The 23,844-nt window shown below is 36.7% G+C and overlaps 1 protein-coding gene across 3 annotated transcripts in view; it reads right to left on the reverse strand.

Annotated features, from left to right (window-relative positions):
• Positions 1–775: 775 nt before the first annotated feature.
• Positions 776–23,844, reverse strand: part of LOC143184347 (uncharacterized) — a 242,548-nt gene continuing 219,479 nt past the window's right edge. For all 3 annotated transcript variants that reach the window (XM_076386627.1, XM_076386545.1, XM_076386711.1), the window contains 7 exons: positions 7,340–7,510; positions 6,173–6,328; positions 5,371–5,604; positions 5,056–5,285; positions 4,262–4,924; positions 3,694–4,068; positions 776–3,497 (listed from right to left, as the gene is read on the reverse strand). In XM_076386627.1, coding sequence (XP_076242742.1) covers positions 2,130–3,497; positions 3,694–4,068; positions 4,262–4,924; positions 5,056–5,285; positions 5,371–5,604; positions 6,173–6,328; positions 7,340–7,510 — 3,197 coding nt within the window. In that variant the 3' untranslated portion in view covers positions 776–2,129. The remainder of the gene's footprint in view (positions 3,498–3,693; positions 4,069–4,261; positions 4,925–5,055; positions 5,286–5,370; positions 5,605–6,172; positions 6,329–7,339; positions 7,511–23,844) is intronic.

Here is a 23,844-nt window from a genome sequence, read left to right on the forward strand (position 1 = left end):
GTGTAAAGACACGCCAAACACGATAGAAATTGGTAGAAATCCGTAAGTGATATACAAAAGTTAGATGTGTTAGATCGGTTAGATCGACCTCCCGACGGGAGGCCGCCAGTCGTTGCTGAAAATTCCATCGGCTATCACGCGAGTGCAAAATGGCAGCGCAGAATATTGTTCCTCATTCAGCGTCCACTTTTGCTCCGTGTTTAGTGTACAAGTACAAATCTATGCGATGAAACATGTGACGTTACCTTGATAATGGGTGATCAGGACGATTTGAAATCGTTAAGCGATATGATACCAAATTAGTCGATCATCGGTAGGATGATTTATCGACGATTATGGCTTTTGGCAGCGAACTTCGACGTGAGTTCAATGGGTCGATATTGTTTTGTGAATTTACAAGCGAAATTCGTGGAACTGTAATATATTAAAATAGTACGATTTTTTAATCATTTCATTATGAGAAATTTGCGAAGAAATTAATATAGCTATGTACAGTGTACAGAGTGTTTCAAAATTTTAGATCTTACTATTCAGTAAAACTTATAAAAAAAACTAAAAAGCTTATAATATACATATATATTTATGAAATAGTTTTTAGTTTTGCAATAGAAACTATTTCTTTAACTTTTTAGACAATTTCTATTGCACTACTATTTTAATAAACATGAAAAAGTACAATGATTAAAAAATTTTTTTAATATGAATTTAGTCATGATTAATTAAAAAAGTAAAAAATTTACAAAAACTTCTTGTTTCTTTTAATAAGTTCCCTTAGTGAATATTCTACTAATAGTTTCAAAACACACTGTATCCGCACTCAAATGAAAATAGACAGAACAATTTTAGGAAAACTATTTAAGAATAACTAAAATTTGTCTTAGTACATTCATTAAAATATTCATTTTTCTGTGCGTGTTCATTTGAACAACGCTTCGATTTCATCCATTATTATCTAACTGAAAGAAAAACGGTCAAACGAAACAAGTAGTGAAAACAGTATAAATGAGATCTGAGGTTACAGCATGAAACATCAAGGAAAGCGAATAAGTGGTGTCCTCGATAACAAACATATACCAAATGAGTCCCCAAAGCATAACATTTGATCGAGGTTCATCGAACAAACCAAGGGTGTCCACGTCGCAGAAGTTATTTCGAATTGTACGTTATTATCTAAACATACAGCATCAAAGATCAATATATTGATATAAACGCTCATACGTGGTTCCATTTATATACATACACATCTATGTACGAGGATTTTAAAAAAAGAACGCAGTGCGTACCGTGTACTTCGCGAACAGCGTTTCCCTTTTTCTCTGTCTCTCGTTATCTTTGTTCTAAAACCTTCACGTTAATCCATTTGCATTATGGCTGTTCCATCAGTGCAGAAAACACTGGAAAAATGTCCCATTTCCGCCCCGGATTTCAACTCGTCAGTGAAAATACAACTAAGCTTAGCTAACGCTGCGTTAACTTTGCACACAAGAGATACGGTCGGCAGTTCATACGTCTTTAAAGACGATAAGATTCGTCCCGAATCACGAGAAACAATTTTGTAGGAGCTTAAAACTTCTATTATCACATCCTCAATATGTGCGGCAGTGTTTTCCTTACTCTAGAATTAAACGGCCGTGAAAAATGATCGGCGCTAAGATACGTATTGATGTTTAACATCGGACTCCGTAACTTACAGCCCCGACTCGGTAAATTCAAGTTCTCGCTAAAAATTCCCTACGCAACATCGGCCACGTACTCGGCTTGACGTTTAACGGTCATCATCTGGCAGTATATCCCGATCATCCGACCTTCCATCTTCAGAATTCTACATTTACGCAGATAATGGTGATTTCCAGCCAAGCTGATATTCCATGTAAACTCTGGCGAATATGAAGCCTTTCGAATCGTTCTCCTAGAGGACAATTATCGATCCTCCTTTCCTTATTTCTGGACGAGCACCCCCAACGATGCAAAGGACGATCAAATTGTGGATTCGATACAAAGGACCTCGAAACAGTGACCGAATCACAGAGCAAAGCGAATCCCTCTCGCCTTTTTCCTTAGTCCTTCCACCAGCTGCACAGACAGCAGTACCATCGCCTTTCGGGATGGGGCTGAAGTATCTGCTATTGTCAGTGCATCGCTCTAGTGGTGGTCAAATGGGTGGTCTCTGCCCGCTTCGGCGGTGGTGGGGGAGGTCTTCTCTTACTGGCGATAGCATTTACGATATTGATACTACGATTCTCGTCTGCGAATCTGACGGTCGATTGCCTGGCTGGGCTAGAAGCGTACTCCACTGGCGCATGTGGATCTGTCGCGTATACGTTCTCGTATAAGTTATCGGCTCCATAATGTTCCTGAACCCAATTCGATACATTGGTTTCTCTGTAATCTGCGACAGCAGGTGGTGGATCACGGAAACCGAGAACTTCGTGTGGAGTAGTGGTCGAATCCAATTTGCACTTTTGCGCGACTTGCCATTTTTTCCTCATCACTCTTTGTAGATCCTTCAGAAAATCACCAGGAGGCGCTTGGTCGGATGCAGCGAGCTTCTTAGGTGACGTGAGTCTCGTGCTGTCAGATCTTCTGGGAGGCATCGGTTTCCTTTGTGGCAACGCAGGACTACCTGGCTCTTGCTGAGGCGGAAGATTGAACGAGATTTTTTTGCCAGTACCTGTTTTGGATTTGGGCGACGTTGGCGGCTCCTGGATCGTCACTCTGCGCTGAGGCTGTGGGCTGGAGGCAGCCTTTAATTCCGCCAAATAAGGAGGAGCTGCGTAGTGACCAGAGCTCTGTTTCATGGCACTTCGTCGCACCGTGTCCATGTTTGGGTTGGGCCTGATCGGTTGAATAATCGGATGAGTACCGTAAATCGAGTCCACCTTCGAGTTTTGCCTGGTGAGGCTCTGCGAGTTACTGTGTTGCTGCTGAGACCCATACGCTGGCGGAGGAACGAACGGTGGTGGCGTAGCGAAGTTCGGCGAGCTTGGGGCGTACGTTGGCGTACTTGCGCTGGATCCTGGATAGGAACTATGCGGAGTGGACATCGAGTTCGCAGAATTATTCACGTGGACAGCGTTCTGCGAGTTTGAATTATAGTTCTGACTGTTCTGCACCGAGTTTGTGTTATTTTGTAACGAGTTTATCGAATACATCTGCTGATTGGCAGATCTTGGAGTATGCGTTGGTGTGTTTTCAGGGGTTATCGAATTCGTAGGAGTAGACTGTTTGGGTCTTGCTCGACGAATCGTTCCCGTTTCACCTACCAAAGGACTCGGAGGTGGTGGAAGGGACGCAAGACTCAACGACGAGCCAGAAAGTTCAGGAGTGTTACACACAGGTAGTTCACCTGGGGCTGGAGGTGGTGGTAATGAGTCCAGAGAGAGGTTCGATCGGAACATCTCTGGAGGAGGCGGTGGAAGTGGCTCGTTGTCAGATTCTGTTTCCTCGGCGACTCGTGATGGTGATGGCGGCGGTGGCAAAGAAGTAATTGAATCCACCTGTAATATTATTAGATAATAATTTACTAATATAAATACAGACTTTATACTATGAGGAAAAAACAATATCAGCTTTGATTATAAGAGAAATTTCAAGAATGATATAAGGTACAAGCTACTAAATACTATCTTCACTAAATCAAAGTTATTTACCTACTTCAATGTGATCATATCTTCATAAATGATTGATACGTACCATACACGCTGGTATCGGACTCGTTGGTGTTTTCGATTCCTGAATATCTGCTCTGGTGTATCCCATAGGACTTGCTCTTTCCCTGACTGGTGTACCAGGAGGCACAGGACTAACTGGAGTGGCGTTGCCAGATCGATGATGCCGTTTCAGTGTGCCAGATCCGTCTGAATCAGTGCCACTTCTTCTTCGACTGTGCCTTCTGGTCAATGTGCCAGATCCAGAACTCGTAGGACTTGGACAAGAGTCTGGCTCATCTCGAACTGTCTCGCCCACCTCCTTCAATTGTCTTGTGATGGATGTAAGGGGAAGTTTCGGGTTCATCGAAGGTTTTCTTTTTATCGTCCCAGTTGGAAATTCGCCACACTCAAAGGCCACCTATGACAGAAAATATAGAAAGCATCAGATATTGATCCAACTTTGCGGCATGAACAAGTACCATGCAACGATTTTCTTATCGTGTTACTTAACCCTCGTTCGGCGAACCGTTTATGACTGCAAGCTGCAGACTTAGGGTCCAAATAGATCCGAACGAGAATTAATATCTTAATATGCAATTTTTAATAGTTACCTCGCAACTACTGGGCGCTCCATCAGATAGACATCCACTGGAACTCGAGCTGCTGGCTCTACTTAATCTCCCATCGTTATTGTAGCTCTGCCTTTGCTCCGAATTGTAACTCTGCCTTTGACCATCATACTGTCTAACGTTAGAAACTTCCACGTTGTGCCTCGAATTCTCCGTGAACTGACGTGCATTGTCGTTACTGGTATTGTACTGCGTTTGATTCTGAGGCGGAACAGCGATCGAGCTGACAGAACATGACCTCGCATGTGCCAATATGTCCAGATCTTCCTGTGCCAATTCATCAACCAGAGTTCTGTAATTCTCCATCAGTGTTCGACCATATTTAGCCACCCTAATCCCGACCATCCACCGTTCCAAGGATGCATTGTCTTCTGCGCAGAGGAACTTTATGTATTTCGTCGACTTCGGTTGTTGTAGTCTGGGATGCTTCACCGCAAAGCAGAAATCCGTTGGAGCTTTGTATTTTTTCTTCCAGCCAACGCCGTAGTAAATTTGGTTTACATCAAAGGTTGCCAGACAAACAAGATCGCGTGCAGTGCGAGCCTTCTCTTTTGGCCAATAGTAGAGGCCAGAAGCTCGTAGGATGAAATGATACCTCTTCCAACCTTTCTTGCTGTCCGATTTTAGATATAGCGGTCCCTCAACCTACACATGAGAAGAATATATAAGATTACTTGTTCAGGATTTCTGTGATGTATTATGTGATTCCATTTAGTTACGTATGTTGCATTTCATACAGATGAAACATTGAACAAACAAGGTATATTAACAGTTACCTCTGGTACACCGACGTTGCTACTGGAGAAGAACTCCTCTAGGAGAATATTACGAGAATGGTCATCATATTCGCTACTACTCCTATCAGTTGGACCCAGAAGGAACCTCTCCGGGGTTAAAAAGAGTTGAGTTTTCTCTGACCTCTCGACGAAAAGTAATTTGTTCTTCGAGTCTCTCGTCCATAACAAGAGGTTTTCTACTAGCAACTCATGATCCTCGTATACTCTTTCTGTGGATCAAAATAATTTAACCAATAATTAAAAATATTCGAAGATTTTTAACTGACGATGAATTTATGAGGAAAAGATACTCACCCATGAAAAGGTCAGGCAGATGTTCCACCACAGCCCATTTTGGGTCCATTGGTACATGATTTTTGTCTGCTAGAAGTCTGCACACGTGAGCCACGCTCATTCCTTCGTCCACTAACAAACTTTTCCCGCTACCATCCAGTGTGAAAGCTTTGATGAAGAGTTTTTGAACACTCGCCTCGCGCATCTTCTCCAACGCCAGTCGGATTTTTTCTGCCTTGACTCTGCTTGCAGCATCTTGCAATGTGAAATTAGATAACTTGTCATATTTGGTATTTAACAGTGTAGATAATATTTTACGATAGATGTACATTTGTATAATGAAACTTGAAATCATTAATCTTAGTGATGACATAAAGATGTTAGACTTTTTCCAATTCTAGAATACATTTTGTTTTAAGCTTTGGTACCCTGCTTTTTTTACTTTTGAGTAAACTTTCTGCACCACAATTAGTAACATTACTACTACATGATATCCAAAGACCAATACTATATGCAGAATTCTTGTTTGCATAGTTTATAAATGGAATAATATAAAAGCCATTTTTCGAAAAACCACCGTTTTCTTCTCAAAATTTCATGATTTGCTAGAAATGATACCAAAGTTTCTAAACGTGATTACCAACATAAATGAAGTTCTTACTTACAATACAAAAAGTTAAAACATATTCAACTGTTTAGTCTTCGTTTTCTATACATCCTTCTCTTTGACAAAATACGAAGGAAATATGTCCCAAAACTTATCAAACAGTAATTGCATCCCATTATCTGCCGCTTAAAGATCCACGTAATAATGGAAACTCACCCATGAGTGAATGGGATTGTTGTTGGGGGGCTGTGTGCATGGCAGCCTGAGGTGGTTTATGCCCAGAGCCACTGCTACTTGCTGAGCTCTCGCTGGACAACATCGATACCGTGTCTGAGAACGCGCTGTCATTGTCAGGACTATCAGTGCGCATAGCTGTAACAAACATTAAACCGATTCAGCAATACATAGATGAACAGTTTCGCAGCTGCTAGTACTGGGCATAGGAGCTTCATTTAACTGTGCGTCTGATAAGTATTCTATAGAATATCGATTACAAAACTGATACTGTATTGGAGTTGCCGGAGAAACCAGTTAAATCGACTTTTTGTTGACGCGAAAGTCTTATCTTAAAAATCGGAGAAACGAGGCGTGACACAATGATGTAATCGAATTGCAGCCTGGACAGTATACTCAGCTCCGACAAGTTTTTGAGCACGTTTGAGAGTTTAAGTGATATTTGTAGGATTGCGATCGAGTTTCCCAGTGAACTTGATATGTCGAATTGGATTGCAAATGTTGATATAGAACTGTATTGATTTAACTTCGAGAAATATATTAAATCAGAGTAACAAAATAATTTAAGAAATTCATTGGATTGTAATAAATATGTTTCTTATTGGAAGAAAGTTTTTAAAAAATAATGTACAAGTGAGAAATGTCTTATGCACTGGAGAACTTACTGATGAAGAGAATTTACACTTTTTTATAAAAGTTGTCGCATAGAAACAATATGTACAAACATATGTATGGCACATTTATGATGCCATATATTTTGTTATCGCTGTTTTTTGTCTCTTATCAGTCAATAATACAAATTTTACAAAATACGTGTTTAAAATAATTTTTATTGAAATTCGTAACTTAAATTCTTAATATTTTAATATTTTACATATGGGTGTATTATTATATGAATATAAATATGAATATAAATATGTAAATAATATTCGTTGACTTGGAAATACAATTTACGATATTTTATATGTTTGAAATTGATTTGATCATACTTCTACGTAACAGCTATTTCAACACTGTACGAGAATAAAGCAAGTACCTAACATGAATTGTCGCGTTTTTTGCTATCCTGTACAAATTCTACACATTCTGTGAAAAACATTGCTCAAATACGAAATAAATAATATTTAAGATATTCAACAAAGAAATTACCTCCTTCGTTTTTGCCGATATCGGTATTGTCGCCAGCAGTGATCCTGGTGCTGTTGGGTCGGCCTTGTCTCTGTGAATCAGATGCGGGTGTAGCAGCGATATCGCCATCACAGCGTCGCTCCAGGGCGCACAGTTCGCCGAGGATAGCATCGAGATCGACATCTTGGGAATCTGCAACAGAAACAAACGAAACGTCAATTAGTCACACATGCATCTATCGCCATTAACAAAATTGAATGGAACGGTCGTTAAGGATAAAAGTGAACCGCGCGAAGGGTTCAACTATCTTGCGGGCTTTCAGCGACACAAAGAAACGACTACAATTCACTGGAAGCTGGCAATAATCAAAACGACGTATGAACAATACACACGTCGATGAAACCAGTTCCCTACTAATTGCCAGTACGATTCATCTGGCGGCCGCACATTGAACGATCGGCCGTGTTCCTCGAACGTGAAACGAGGCCTCGCAGCTTGTGTTCCTGACCTCGTACAACTAGGCGAAAGTCCTTGAGTGACGTGGAAATGGATGGATTCAATTGAAACCAGGGATCATTTATCTGTGAACTGGTCGGCTCGTTACTTAGAAACTACTCGAGGAGATTTTGATGTTAGAATCCTTGCTATTTCAAGAAAAATCTAGATAGTGTCCAATTATTGTCGAGTTGCTAACTTTAAGACTGCAATTATTAAATATGGTTGGAAACAAGAACTACTAATCCATTTGCTAAAATTTAGCTTGATTCCAAGCTTGTAATTATTGCAATTAATTTGTATTACATGAATGAGACGATTAAATAATACGTACTTCTTTTCTCTTTCAATAAACTTGATTATTTGGCCTGTAAGTGTTTCAAATTATGGAAACGATTTTCAGTTTTGGTCTCCCCAAATCATAAAAACCAAGTCCATATTCTGGACTTATAACGTTTACATAAAATACTTGTTAATAAATAAATTAATCATTATATAAACAGCAGCTCATTATAAATTAATATAAACTTGATTGCATCCCTTCGTGTGTAACAATTTTTATCATTAGCATGTTACGCAGATACAGTAAGGGAACCTTAACCTAATTCCAAGTAATAAAAAATACAAGAAACTTATAAAATTTGTTAAGAGTAATAAATAGAATTGGAATGAAAAGAACACAAGGACTACAGTAGGCTGAAATAACTTCAGTCACAGAAATCGGTCGACCACTTCGCGAGGTAGTTTAACACAAGTAATTTTGTTAATTATCCTAACACAGTCGATATTATCACAAACGAATGACCGAAACTATAGTGCACAATGAGAACTACACGAAGAGGGGCGTGTTTGGCACTTATAAGTACGTACATTCGATTTCGTATGTGATGTTTCCTGGAAGATAATTGAGAACAGTAGAATAGGTAGAAATAAGGAAAAATAAGAAAACGATGGCAACAAGGAAATGTTAGCTCGACTTGCTCGGAAATGCAAGGACCATTCGTTCTGCTTGCCTTATACCAGAGTATAGTTATAGGCTTCTATTTAGCTTTTAGGAAGCGTTTTAAGTGGGATAAGTAGCAATTTAAATGTACCCATAAAGATAATAGAATTTACTACGCGATATTAGTAAAAATATAGAATACATAGGTAATTATAGTATATGGAGTTGATTTCCTACCTTATTGAAGTTATTCTGTAACTACAAGATATCTATGTGCATTTTTTGGGAAAGTCCAATGTACAAAAATCAGAATAAGTAATTTCTATTAAATGGAAAAATTTAATAAATTTTAATTCTGTGTCATCTTTTATAGAACGAAATCTATGAATATTCTACATCGCACAAAGGCACAATAATTCTGTATCTTTATTACTAGTATGATATCTATACTGAAACTATGTAAGTTCTCTAAATTAAGACGAATGGCCTAAATTTTTTAAATGAATTAAAGTAGACGTGACAGCCAAAGCAAAGAAGTAATTGAATTACTTAAATAGTAATTGTAGGAATAAAAGAATAGTTAATTATTTTTGCTTTTTCCAAAATAGAAGTTTAAAAATAAACAGATCTTATAGAAATTTGAAAGGATGCTTTTCAATAATTGTGTGAATACTTATTTATTCTTAATAGTCTATTACAGTAGCCTATACTTTTAATTTAGGTATACATTCAAGTCCAAAACTATTAATTTTAATATCTACATACTACGTTTCTATAATAAACGCAACAGACATTCTCAGGTGTATTCCCTAAATAAACAGTGTAATTTTTCCTAAATGTTCAATTATTTTAATGATACCTACAATTTATTTTAATTTCGTTGAACAGTCCTATCCATTAGGCATCATTTCACTTCATTAAACGTCTATATATTCATCTACCCGTGAATTGCTTTCATTATTAATTATCGTAACTACAAAAGGAGTTACATTCATTGTTCCCTTTTCATAGTATGAATCGCAATTAGCAGCTACTATTCAAGAATGAAATTCCTAGGACTCGTGCGAAGGCGTTGAAGCATTCCATCGCGAATGTTGCGAGTGCAACTAAAAGCACGTGTGTAGGCTCTTAATACAAAGCCTTTTCTAGTTTCAACTGCACACGCAATGCGTATACATAGACCATATAGTCCTAAATAAGCTGTAAATATATGAACGAGAAGCAAAGACAAGTGAAAAACGGCTTAGTGCGGTGATCAATTACTTGTGAATTAGTGTCAAGATCATTGGTAATTTAGATCGTGGAACTTCGTGCAGGGGGCTTGAGCTAATGAAGGGATAAATTAGTAACATAACCGAGACTATAATTGTTATTTCACTAAATAATTGCTAAGGAGTGAAAAGTCCATTTTTGCCAGTTATAAAATATTGGTCTATAACTGAAGATATATTAAAAATATAATATAAAATTTCGAATATAAATTATATTATGGTATATGTATGCACGTATATTTATATGTATGTAGTATTATAAGTTTTTAAAATAAATTTAAACTGACATACTATATCTTGTTTATTTATTCATTGATATATTTAAATTTTTGCAACTATATTATTAATATATCAATCATAACTGAACACTTTCAATTAAGACAACTGACCTAAATTCCGTAAATGTATTAGGTATATAGTAGATGTGACAGCCAAAGTAAGGGAGTGATTAGATTAAACCGAATAAACTAATATTACATTATTAGTCTACATTCACTATTCTTCTTCTTTCAGATGTTCTCTGAGAAATAAATCTGACGATATAGTCAGAACAAAATAATTCATTTAGATCATTTCCTGTACTTTATTTTTCAAGAGAAAGTTCTTTAATAAACTGTACAAAGAAGAAACTTGAACTTTTCCTGTTAGAAATTTCTTCCTTGTCCATCCAACTTTATTAATTAAAATCACGCGATGTATTGTATCTTGGACATGCTTTGAATTGCCTTTTACGTTCTCGATGAGAGGAGATTCGCATGCAGTCGTTTAGCTGAACAATTCCGAGCAAGATACTGTCACATTCCATAACGACTTTGTCATTCGTTCTGTGATCATTGACGACGTCTGCGAAGTCTGACGCTCTGTCAAGAAAGTGGGAGACATAAGAACAGTGTAAGCGACCAGATGCAGATTTTGAAAAATTTTCAAAACACTGAATTGATGTCTATATACGTGAATAACCTTTTAATTTCGATGCTTAAAATAAAAACTTTTTAGTAAAAAATCTACCTAACACTTCATAGAAAAATCTGGTAGTATTTTCTAAATTAATCTAATAATTCAACTGTACCATATTAGCCATGATTCACATTTAAAAAGCTCTTTATAAATTATCCATGATAAATTATAATAGTAAATTATTCCCTTAACCACATTGAATGCATTAATTGCTATATTTCAGTCTAATATTTTTAATGATTAATTAATCCTAGATTTTTAATTAATACAATTGCAAACCATAATGCTAATCATATACAACATTTGAATCAAATCAATTGTCAAGTCAGCTTACTGACAAAGCTCATGCATTCCCTGTCGGTATATTTTTTGAGGTTTCTTATAGAACTCCTTAGTAGAGTTTCACCAATCCATAATTCTCGATTCGTAGTTTGCGTCAGGTTTATACGGTGCTGCTGATATAAGATTTTCTACCGAGAAAAGGATACGATGGGCTTGGTTACTAAGTTACACAAGCGCTTTTACAGTCAGTTCGCAAAACTAATGCGTAGGGCGGTAACTGTAACAATGGGAGCGGAAGTTCCGCGAAACGTATTTATACGAAGCGGGGAAACTTGGGCTGGAAAGCTGTTGCGTTATCTATGATAATGTTTTACTAGTTTCTTACTCGAGTTACATGTATTCGAGTAACCTCGTACAACTTGAAGATTTGACTTTTCCATTCTTATCGTTAAACAAGTGGTTACATTATGGTAGATTTCTGGAGCTTTTATAACTATTTATGGTATAAGAGAAGTAAATTACAAATTGTTGACTTAAATATAAAATTAATTTGCAGTTTGTAACTCGTGCAAAAATGTTCATTTATTAATATTCATGCTTCCTTTATGTAAAATACTATTTAAGTTTCTTATGAAAGAACATTGTAATTTTCATAAGAATAGTTAATTATACTGCTTTCTAATTTTGTAGTATTTAATTTTCAAATCATGTTTATAGACTTTCTTCGTCGGCGAAGAAAAGTTACCTATTTTTACATCACTTGAAGTATCTTTAAATTTTCAGGAGGATTGTGTGTTACTTAAAAACTATTTTAATATCAAGTTCTTCAATATGCTCCTAAAGTCTCGCATCGATTCAGGGATAATAAATAATTCAATAGTGATTTAATGTAGTATAGAAGCCAGAATATTTTAAGAACAAGTACCGTTGGAAGAGAAAAGTTTTAGATGATATGCATATGTACGTAGATAGTGACGTAACCAGAAATCTAATAGAAATGTACATGTTTACATCCATGAACGGGATGGATGCATTTGTAATAATGTTAATACTATTAGAAGTAACAGGACTGTGTTCATGAAAAATACAATAACATGCCTTTTAATGACATAACTGTCATTTCTCTTTGCACAAGAAATAAAAATACTGTGTGCTGCTGGTAAGTTAACAGTCAAGACGAACCATAAGCAAAAAGGGTACTTCGCAGGCTGCGGGTGGCTCTCTCTGTGCCATTTTGCATATCGAATTATTTAGTGATTAATCCCTAATGTCGTACATATGTATAACACAGAAAAAAGTTGTAAATACTGTATAATGTTGCACTGGACACTCCCATTATAGTCGAGTTAAACTAAGGCTGTCTATGGCATCTTCTTTTTGAATTGCTAAGAGTGAATTGAATGCTAAGAGTATACCTAATGTCAACTTTTAACGATAGTAGTTCTACCGGAAACTTCTGTCCGATTTCTGCATTTGGTGTCTACTTAAAATTAAAAATTTCCTGCAGACCTAATATATTCTTAAATGGGTATATTTTAGATTCAGTACTTGAAAGCACAGGAATTTTAGTCACCTCATACAGCTTTAACAGCTAAGGGTTAGCACATCGTACTAACATTTATCACTCCCTTTGCCCAGAGTGTCAATGTTAATCACTTTCTTACAACCTTTTACCATTGTAAAAGCTGGACCACAGGGGGAAGATCCTATTGTAGCCAATAAAACCCACATTTCTACCGACTGCCAACTTACCAAAAACAGCAGAGTATTCCAACATCACGCAAAGAACGCATGGGACAACGTTCGCGATTATCTTTACAAGACATATAGCTCATCCATGCAGGAAAATGAAGTCAGAGAGCAAACCCTGACGAAGTTCCAGGACGGAACAGGTCTCGGGGCGAAAGCATCAGCTTCGGACGAAAATGAAACCGTGACTGGAGACCGCGTACACTTGGCGGATCCACTTTCCACATCGTGGAAGGTGAAATAACGCGGCGTAGCCTGTCGTAACTCGCGAATACACCGTGGATTACCGTTAGTCACGCGGCCCCACCGGTTTTCACGGTGTCCGATGGAAGACGCCTCGTGAGCCGTCCAATTTGTATTCCCAGAAGGATTCACGGCTGACACAGAAGCACCGTGAGTCAGTATGCACTGACTCGCGCTTACGCTTCAACCACGCTCGCCCCTGGTCTGATCGTTGATCATTTTGGACGATACGACACGTTTTTCGTGTTCCCCACGCGTGGGAGACTCGCTGTCAGGAAATTATAAAATTTTCTGAGAGTTTCAGAGGGGAAGGGCAAACACGTTCGCCTATGTGATATACGCTATGAGATATAAAGGGTGTTTCTGAAAGAGTGTTATGTAGTTTATGGGTGTATCCTTCACGTAGAACTTGAAGCAAGAGTTCCTGATAAATGTGTACTGCACTTGGACATTTTTTGTCTTTGATGTGGATTAGTTGGAGAGTTATTTAATTGTTGAAATCAGTTTTGTTACAGTCTGATTGACTTAACATAGTCTTCATTTACTTGTGCTGTATATATGATATTGACACAAGTGCTTGGAAGTGAGAATGATGATTTAGTAATAGATACAGTTATCAAGTATGAATATATTCATTAAAGATTTATTTCTAAGTAATTTTCTTGAAACAAATAAATTTAAGCAATGCAACAGAATTATATCATTGGCGCAAAGTAGAACAATGAGGAATGAAAGGTTGCCAATACGTATTAAATATGTATACGACACTATTAACAGCATTGTGAGGACTAGTTCAGTCACCTATCTTTGCCACCAAGAAATATTTACAAAGAGTAAACCTTTATTCACCTGTGCAAAGCAATACACGTATCTTTTTCATCAGTAGTTATCCTTTGTCAAATTTATAAAATAAAATTATGCTAAAATTTCTTTTCTTTACGTCACTTTAAAATATACTTGAAAATAAATGATACGTAGTCACTTAACCAAGGAATGTTACAGTATTAAACGAAAATTATGTAAACTGGAAAATACCCTTTAAAAAACACAGTAACACTTCAGATCAATACAAACATACTATGTACTTTATATTTTTTCTATGGGATTACATTATATTTATAACAATACTTTGTGGGATTATACTTCCACCGTTTTTAATATTCCTCATCAAATACACCGAATAAACTCAATAAAAACTCAAGCACTATACAAATCCCTCTGATCTCATTGCAATGCCAACGGTGAGTCATAATGCGATAGCAATCCTATATTTACGATACAACGCAAAGGGAATTAACATACTCCATGTGTCTTTGAAACCTTTACTCCTAACTTCCCCCTATTCTTTTTCGTTATGAACTTGAAACTACAGCGTCAAACTCCAAATGTCTTCGCTAAGCAGAAACTCGACCCAGTGCCTCCGCTCTCAAGACAATCTCGCGGCGCGATAATCCGCCCCGACGAAAGGTCTCTTGCTAATGCCAGCGTTAGAAGCAAAACGTCTACTGGGCAAAACGAGAAAAGAGACCATAAGAACACCCTTATCGTGACGAAAACGATCTCGAATTTGTTCGATGGCCAGAACAGTCCCAGCCACTTTCTATCTACTTTCTCGTCGCAACGAGTTATCCTGTGGTAAACGCGCGGACAGATGACTTAACCCGTCCCCAACGATTCATCTCGCGCGACAATCGACGCGTTAATTGGCTGCAAGCGAGTCGACGTACCTTTGGCGGCCACGTAACCAAGTATGCTCTCGTTGCTACCGAAGTTGCCCAGCATCTTTGAGTTTCCCGGCTGAGACACCTCTGCCACTTGCTTGTATATTTACCAGGAGATAGGGACGCTGATCAGCAACATCAGTCTTAATTAAATCGCCACAATAGTTGTAAACATAATGAAAGCCACGATTTGGTAGCAGTGAACTGGATTTCTGTAGAACTATTGCAGAAAGCTAAAGGCTTCCTTCGGAACTTCTGATAATTAAGTTCACTTCTATTTGCGAAGAGTTCTGGAGTTGGTCTCAGTTGTTCTCCGAAATCATGGAAATAAAAATAAGGTGAAAAATGCGGACTAGGTAGCACTGAACACTTAGTTCAACTGTTGAAGTAAGCTTGAGACTCTCTTCAAAACTTCTGGAAGTTACATTCACTGTTTCCAAAGGACTCAACAACTAATCTCAGTTCATCACCGAAATCTCGGAAACATAAATATACTAAAAATCAGAACTTGGTAGTTCAAACAGTCTATAGAACTACTGAAAAAGATTTGAGATTTCCTTCAGAACTTCTGGCAACTTATATTCACTTATCAGGAAGGACTCTAAGGTTAATTTGAACTATTCACTCAAAATCGAAAAAACATTAACGCACAGTAGATTAAACTTTGCAAGAGATCATTATAGAACTCGCTACGTATTGTGAAGTGCTAATCATTCAAATCTTAGATAAATGTGTACCACTTAAACCATCAGAGGACACCATTACAGAGCACGATGTTAGCGTTCACCATTGATCGTTTTCACGGTTCACTGGACATCCGAGGGGATTCACTGATTATTAGAGGTTTGTTCGATACGGTAGATGAGTGGAAGGAATACGAGGCGACAATACTCGCGATGCCAAGGCATGATGTTTACGGCGCGTGCGGCAGCGCTCGACTAAAGGCCTTAAGGTGAACACACTTGCCTCTTGCCTCGAGAGTTTTCCACGCGGACGCGCGGCACGCTTGCGTGTAGGCGTTCCCCGCGCGTATGTCTGCAGTCGTTGGGGGTTGGACGTGCACGGCGAATTACGCAAACGTCTATTATATCGTCGTTATTACTGTTAGAAATTACTTCATGCGATTATTCTGTCGAAGATGTGGTTAAGAAAACAAGAAGATAGTGGCTTCTCGTTATAAGTTTGCTCCTTCTCGTAGTATTCTTCGAAAAGATTTCTTTTTCTTTAAAATCTTTTTGTTCAACTTCATTTCAGAACTAGAATTTGATAAAATGAGTTATATCGAACATATGACTTGTATACTCCATAAGCTCGTTAATTAATCATTGTAATGGTTTTACCATTTGGGGTTAACTTGTACTCAATTGACTATGGTTGATTTTTCATTGAATACAATATTTTTCTCAATTTTAATAAAGAATATTTAAAAAATGTGAGACACTCTTTACAGATTAAATTCTATTGGACGAAACTGAGAATGTTATTGATAAACAATTTTCTACCTATAAATAAAAACTTAAAGTTATATTTATAAGGCTGGATAGGGTGAAATATACACAAAGAAAAGCGTATACGTATAATAGATAACAAAGTAAAATGTAAGTAATAAATGAAGTTAAATTGACAATACTGTAATCTAATATTTTTTAAGTAGACAAAACAAATATGTAATTAATAAAAAAAAATTTAGAAACTCTTTTACATTGACTATGCTTAATTGTTTGAGAAGCTAATATTTGATTCAGTGCCCAAAATTTGTCAGAAACCTGATCCCATAAATGCTACGAGGTGGTTATACAACCCCTAACATAAAAGGGTATGTAAAGATAAAGTAGCTCGATCACACACACTGACAAGGCTACAAAGCATAGCTGTACCTAAAAAAAATATTTTAACAATTAAAATGATAAAAGAGTAAGGTACAAGTCACTGATTTGGCTCAATCTTTGTGTACGGTTTGTTTGATTATCGAAATTGAATTTCTGACTGCATTTTTCTAAAACATTATTCAAAAACTTGATCAACACATATTGCAATTCACTAATCGACTTTCATAATGTTTTATCCTTTATTCTAAGCATTTTGAAAACACTATTCTAAATACAGAGCTACAATGATTACCAAATATTCCAAAAGGTCCAACACTACTCATAAAAAAATTCAGAACTAGTAATCATCCCTAAGTCAACGTCTAACCAAGTCACACTCATTCCCCAACATTAATATCGATCACCTGAAGCATCTATACAAAATCAGGTATAGTTTCGAGAGAAGCAAATCGCAGGGCCGAAGTTCTCTCGCCCAACACGCATCGCTTCTCCAAACGAGGAAACGTCATTCAAGCTGATTAAATTGCACCCTGAACGCTCACGCGCGTGCAAGTGCGTTCTCGAAACGTTCACGATGGAACACGGAACGGACGGAGACGGGAGAGTTCACGGACCTGAGCAGAAGATTCGTATTGATTGAAGTGTGGGCGCCAACGGCGATTTGATAAATTACAATCGACGCTGTTCAACGCTCGCCTCGTGTACAAGGGTTTACAACTAATTCGCGTTGTAATTCGTGTCGCCGAGGCGAGCCGAACATGTCAAACGCGTCGGGAACACAACGGAGCTTCGGGTGATTAATGTCGTTCGATACGGTTTATCAGCGTCTCGCAAACGCGTTGGAGCTTCTTTTCTGTCGTGTTCAGCTGGATTCAATGGCTGCGAATCGATACTTTAAAAGACATTTATGTAGCCGTACACTAGGTGTCTTGGATGTGTATTAAAATGTTTGCCAGGTGTGATAGAGTAACTCATATAAAACAACAAGTGTTTTATGATAAATAAATTGAAGTATCCGATTTTCTTCGAGTTTGCATTTATGAGTCTTAAGGTTAACAGTAAGATGGTATAGCAGGATCATAGTATTTTTACTAATTCAATTTCTTATGTTCAGAATGAGTAATGTTTATAAATAATTTAAAAAAGTCGATAAAGTGCGAAGCTGTGAATTTGCCATTATTTATTATAATGGATTTGGACACCATTGCAAATTGTTTGTTATAATGGATTCGTAATAATTCCACCACATTGCACCCATTTCAGTAAGCTCATTGCATATAAAAACACCCGTTTTAATTGACAATATTTTTTAAACGAGAGCAACTCGATTCCTCGTACAAAATTAAGTAGAAATTATGAAACATATTTTCATCATACAATGTGTCTCTCTTGGGAAGACCAACTATGAAGTTTCATTCAGCGTATGTGTAGTTACCTCACCTCTACTTGTTTGACTATAGACAGGTATATTTCGACTGGTGCTTGCATACAATGTAAATAGGTCTTCGTGACTATTGACTACCCAGCTGCCTGTGCATGCTGGAAAAGGTACTCTACCTTCTATTAACACGTGTTCTAGTTTCTAGTTGAAAATTATGAATGGCACGCATATCATTGAAACTGAAACTACAGAAATGTGAATTCATTCATATGTTCCTACTAATGCTAAGTTTCATCTTTTCTATACCACCATTTTCATTTCACATAATTCACTGAAAATTAAATTAATTTATGCATTTATTTTACGTAATTCATTTCTTTCATTAATTTATATTTTCATTTCGTCTTTAATTATTACTTTATCATGTATACTTAGCAAAATATTCAACTGACGCACAAAAACACCACCAGAGTTCATAAATTAAATAAAAAATATCACGTCCTAAAGTCCGTAACGTGAATGAAAACCTCAGCAATATCAAATTTCGCAGAATTGTGCAGGCTACCTATAGATATATCATTTACCACAATATGCCTCAATCACTCAAGAAATTGAGCGACACTATTCATTCCAAAATTTTCTTATGCACGTATGTATTTCTAAAAAGATCCTCGAATCTTATTACCCGAGACAATCTACTGATGCAACGTTTATCTTCCACCCTTTTCTCAATTGAAGAAAATATTTGTCATGAGTTCGTTTCGTTTGGATCGAAAGAAGCATGTCACGATTGCAATCGAATGCAGGTTCGTTCACCCTTGTCGATTATGCGAATACGCAAAGCGCGAACGATAGCGTGGTAACCTAGATTAATAGCATCGCATAAATCATAAGACGACTGGTCTTCGATGGCCAATATTTCCTTGCCACTCGCGCGGATATCTGTCGCCGACGAAAATCGCGATTTCTATGGTGGCGTCAATGCATCAGGACGAAACAATTGCGTCTGACCCCTTAACCCTTGGTGATGCAATGATCGTAGAAGTCGACGTGGTTATTCATTAATTTTATGTCAATGATTATCGATATCATTGTGTTTTGTACACATGTGCGATTTTCGTATACAGAGATAGACTTGTTTGTATCTGTTCTAATCTCTTTAATTGTGTTTCATTGATAAGGAAATATTCTCGTTTGAGAATGATAATGCTTAATGGGATCAAAGAAAGCGAAATCTGAAAGATTTTAGTTATTTATTTTACATGGTCTGAGAAATTCATTAAAAGTTGTAATACCTATAATTCCAGCAAGTTTACTTATTTAACATCTGAGATAACTTGTTCAAAGTCATTCTCTTTTAAAATTGTTTCGTTACTCTCACTCTTCCATCTTTGATTGCCTTGCTGAACATGTAAGAGAATTTTCAGTTTCTTAGGCGTAAATCCAAGTTGACGTGACGTAAAAGTAGCACTCCTGTCTAGTATGATTCACTGTGGGGAAAGTGGTCTTGAACGATCAGTTGGTTTTGACCACAATGCACTTCATTTAATTAAACCTACATGGTGTCTTTCGTAAAAGGAGTAATGCCATCAACTATGAAATACGAAAGTATAGAGTAAATTTATGAATGTCACAAAGAGTTGTGCAACTTCCATTAACTTATAATTAGAAAAATGTCGTGAAATTTGAAACATAATCGTGTTCCATTTTTAAAATTGATTATGTAGACTTTAGAATATAGTATATGGTAAGTACTTTCTTAAGAATGTATTTTGTCAGTACACCTCTGCAATCTCTGCAATCATTTTAACGATACATCATAGCATTCGTAGAATAAAAAATATAGGATTCCATTTAATAAAATGAAATTGACTTGAAGATCTCCTAATAGCCTCTAACTAGAACAGATAATTATCTTTAGTATACAATGTCTTCCTTGAATGGGACACTTATGAATAATCACCCACCAATCATCTCATAAAACCCACCCCCTGTAGACGTACATTAAACTCAGTATAACTCCCAACAAAACTATAACCTGCAAAATAAACGCAAAAGGTCGCCGACGAACAATAAATTCAGCTCCTGTGGTTAATCAGATACGACGTTGACAAGAAACAGCATGAGTCAATCTGACCGCAACCCATCAATCGAAGGTTACAAACTTTTCTATTGAACTTTTCTATTGAACCAACCTATTTCTTTGACCCGAGTTTCTCTGTCACGTTTATTTGATCACAGGCCACTACTTACTCATAAACAATATATACTCGTAAAATAAACTTCATACCTAATACTTGTTAACTTTTAATTGGAGAATTTTATTTACAGATTATGCTTCAATTGTGAAGATTAGTCAAGACAAATAAATTATTTATAGGAAAAAAACTATTTAAAATATAAATTCAATTATTAGTATTTTGACCTTTACTCTATATAACCATTTTTCAACTTTTAGCTAATATTTGAATACTTTCTTCAATTATAATAAGTAGAATATCCCCACTTACAAAGTAATCTGATAAAACTGTCCAAATACTTTAACTTTCTAACCCTCGTCTATCTTTAATTCCTGCATTTTAAACGCGACTGGATCCAAAACGAGTTGGCCCAGGATTCAAGTGTTCCATGTGAGCCACTTCCTTAATGAAACCCGAGTCTCCATTTTCCAGGAATCATAATCTTCCCAAAATTGCACCATACTCTCATTTCCTCCCCTCAGAAAGGATCTTCTGCCTGGCATTCACAGATATTAAAGCGTGCCTCCATTCGGGGGGAATAGGTTGTTCATGCTTCAGCGATTAAACGACGATAATTAGTAAATTAATTAACCAACCGCTATAAGCTCTGCAGAGCGTCCTGTAGGTAACAGCTTCTCCCCTCGAAGAGCGAACCGAGGAGAGAAAAAGAAATAAAAGGGGCAAGCGAGTTATAACATTTCACGCGTTCCAACGAGTGTTAATGAGAGTGCGGATAACCTTTGGCGTACCTTTTATTGCCAATGAATCCGACGGCGACAGCTGCGTCATATTTAACCAATTGTGCTGGGAAAACCGGTCTTCGCAATGAGAGAGCTCTCTCAGTGATTGCAAACAATCAGTTCAATCACGGCAAAGAAATCGAAGTATTATTCTACTAAAAGTTTTCGTTTCGACGTTGTCGCGAGGTGTTGCGAAAACGCTTGCGATTTCTACATTTTGTGTCATCCGATTCCCCTTTTCCGCGAACGTTCGCCGTTTTCTAGCGAGCACTGTCAGCGAGTATTGACAGTTGAGGAGGGTGTAAAGCTAATAGCGTCAAATGGTGGATCATGGTAGAAGCAAAGTTAATGAAGATGATTGAAAAAATTATGATTATGTTGCGTAAGATATAGCGGTAGATTAGAGAAACCTGTGAAAATTTATAATGCTTGAACACTAATTGTAAGTGTTTCAAAATTATAGGATCAATAAATATGAGATACTTCCTTGTGCCAGATTGAACCGAACCATTTTTATAGCGATTTGCAGACTGAGGTTAGTGGATATAAGGGCTTCAAAATTCCATGTTTCAGTTGGCGAAGAGATTATAGAAGGCGGTTCAAAATTCTGGGTCAAAGCGAAATAAGCAAATTCTTCATACCCAATAAATTCAAGTATTTTGTAATATCTCACAATAAAAAATATTGCTTACTACATGTAAATAGTTAAAAAAACACAACACCCTAATTGTGTTATAAAGTATACAGGATTTTTTAAGTTAACAAATACATTTGCTATGTTTTTCATTTTAAAACTTCTGAGCATGTAGAATTACAAATTTGAGGTCCGAATTCTGAACATTATACAAGATGTTCCAAAAGTATAAGATTATCCAGTGGAGTGAAAAATTGAAACTGAATTCCCAAAGTGCGATACAGGTATAGAAGGTCTCAGAATTTTAAAATCAATCAAAATATGAAAATTTTCATATTCTAAATTCATTTCGAGCATTAGCACTTTACTTACAAATACTTGCAAATAATAAAAAATATGATGCTTTCCAACTTACATTTGGAAAGTATATTTTTCATAAATATAATTTTTTCTAAACATCAATATAAATTTTCGAAACAATTTTAATAAAAATATTCCAAACGTCCAATAATCTTCAATAGCTATCCAAAAAGGTCTATTCAAAGGAAACATAAAATTTACTTTGTGAAGCAAATTGATTATACGTAAACAGTACACCGAAAAAGGGGAACAAACATGAAACTGGACATTCAAATTTCAGGTTACAACAAAAAGCGCCATTGTGAGCACTTTAACAACCTGTTTTATATTTTCGAAGGGTGTCTGCCAACAAATCGCGATATATTTGTATTAATGCATCGCAGATTCGCTCAGAAAAGCGTTCCGCGAATGGATTAAAGGGTATTCGAGCAGGGGTGGAACGTAAATCAAACAATACAAGTCGAATAATCGAACGTGCTAGAGGCGAGGACTTCATCGTTCGAAAGCGAACAAAAGGACATTTTTTCACGCTGATTAATTATTCCCTCGCCCTCGAGCTTTCCAGCGAGTGATCCATTAGAAAGCTACGAATTCACCGACTCGATGCTCGACGCATTTATTCCACTATTTTTTTTTGTTTAATCGACTTTCGCGACCGCTTATTACGCGACTGAAGCAAACTGGGAACGAAGACAGAGTCTGCAATAATTCGATTGTTCCGCATAGATAGAATCTTAACGAGCCAGCCTGGCGCGCAATTAGCATTTTGATAATGGTATCTGGTCTGTGCGTCACGAAACGGCCTGAGCATTAGCTGCGGAAATCAGCGGTATTCTTTCGGATCAAAGCTTTTTAAGTAATATAATAGCTAGGCTAGAACAGTGTTTTTCAATTATCCAATTTTTCTCTGCTAGATCACTGCGTTGAATGTTTTAAAACGGTCCATGGTAATTCTATTGTTGGCTGACAGAAATTTTTGTAAATTTTACGCGACAACGTGAATTTTTCGTTAACATACAAATTATCTACGCACTGTTTCAAAATTATAGATACAAATTTAACATTGATGTTTGCTGCTAAATTTTATCATGCTTTTGTTGCATTTGTGATTATTCTTATGCACTATTTTAAAAAATTTTCTATGCTTTGCGATATACATAAATCTTCGTGTACATTAAGATCTAATTTAAAAATTAGCATTTTGGATACATAGTTGAAATCAGAAATAGTTTGCAAAATCTTTATCTATTTTTCTTTGTTTGAATCTTGAATTTCTTACTCTTCTTGAGTTTTCATTTTGAGTTTCTACACCCACAGAGAAAAATAGATTTCAGAGATTAATAATTTTATGCAATTAACTGTTACATTCAGTTTGATTATCTTTGAGATACTCAATCTTCAAAAACCATAAAAAAATTTATCGTATTTACAATTTGTATTCCTTGCAGATTACCATAGAACTTTATCAGTCTTACTTAATTACTATCAGAATCATTATAAGAGAAATATATCTAATAATTTGCCATTTCTACAAGTATTTTCACAATTTTCTTGACACCATCGTAACCTGAATTTGGTTGTAAAGATTGCAAATACCACAAATGAAATTTTCGTTCAAAGAAAATGTTTCCCACGGTCGTTACACGTGACGAACTAGGTTCACACGATGACGAACCGAACT

Source organism: Calliopsis andreniformis, chromosome 1, assembly GCF_051401765.1.
Source record: "Calliopsis andreniformis isolate RMS-2024a chromosome 1, iyCalAndr_principal, whole genome shotgun sequence".
Taxonomy (NCBI): Eukaryota; Metazoa; Arthropoda; class Insecta; order Hymenoptera; family Andrenidae; genus Calliopsis; species Calliopsis andreniformis.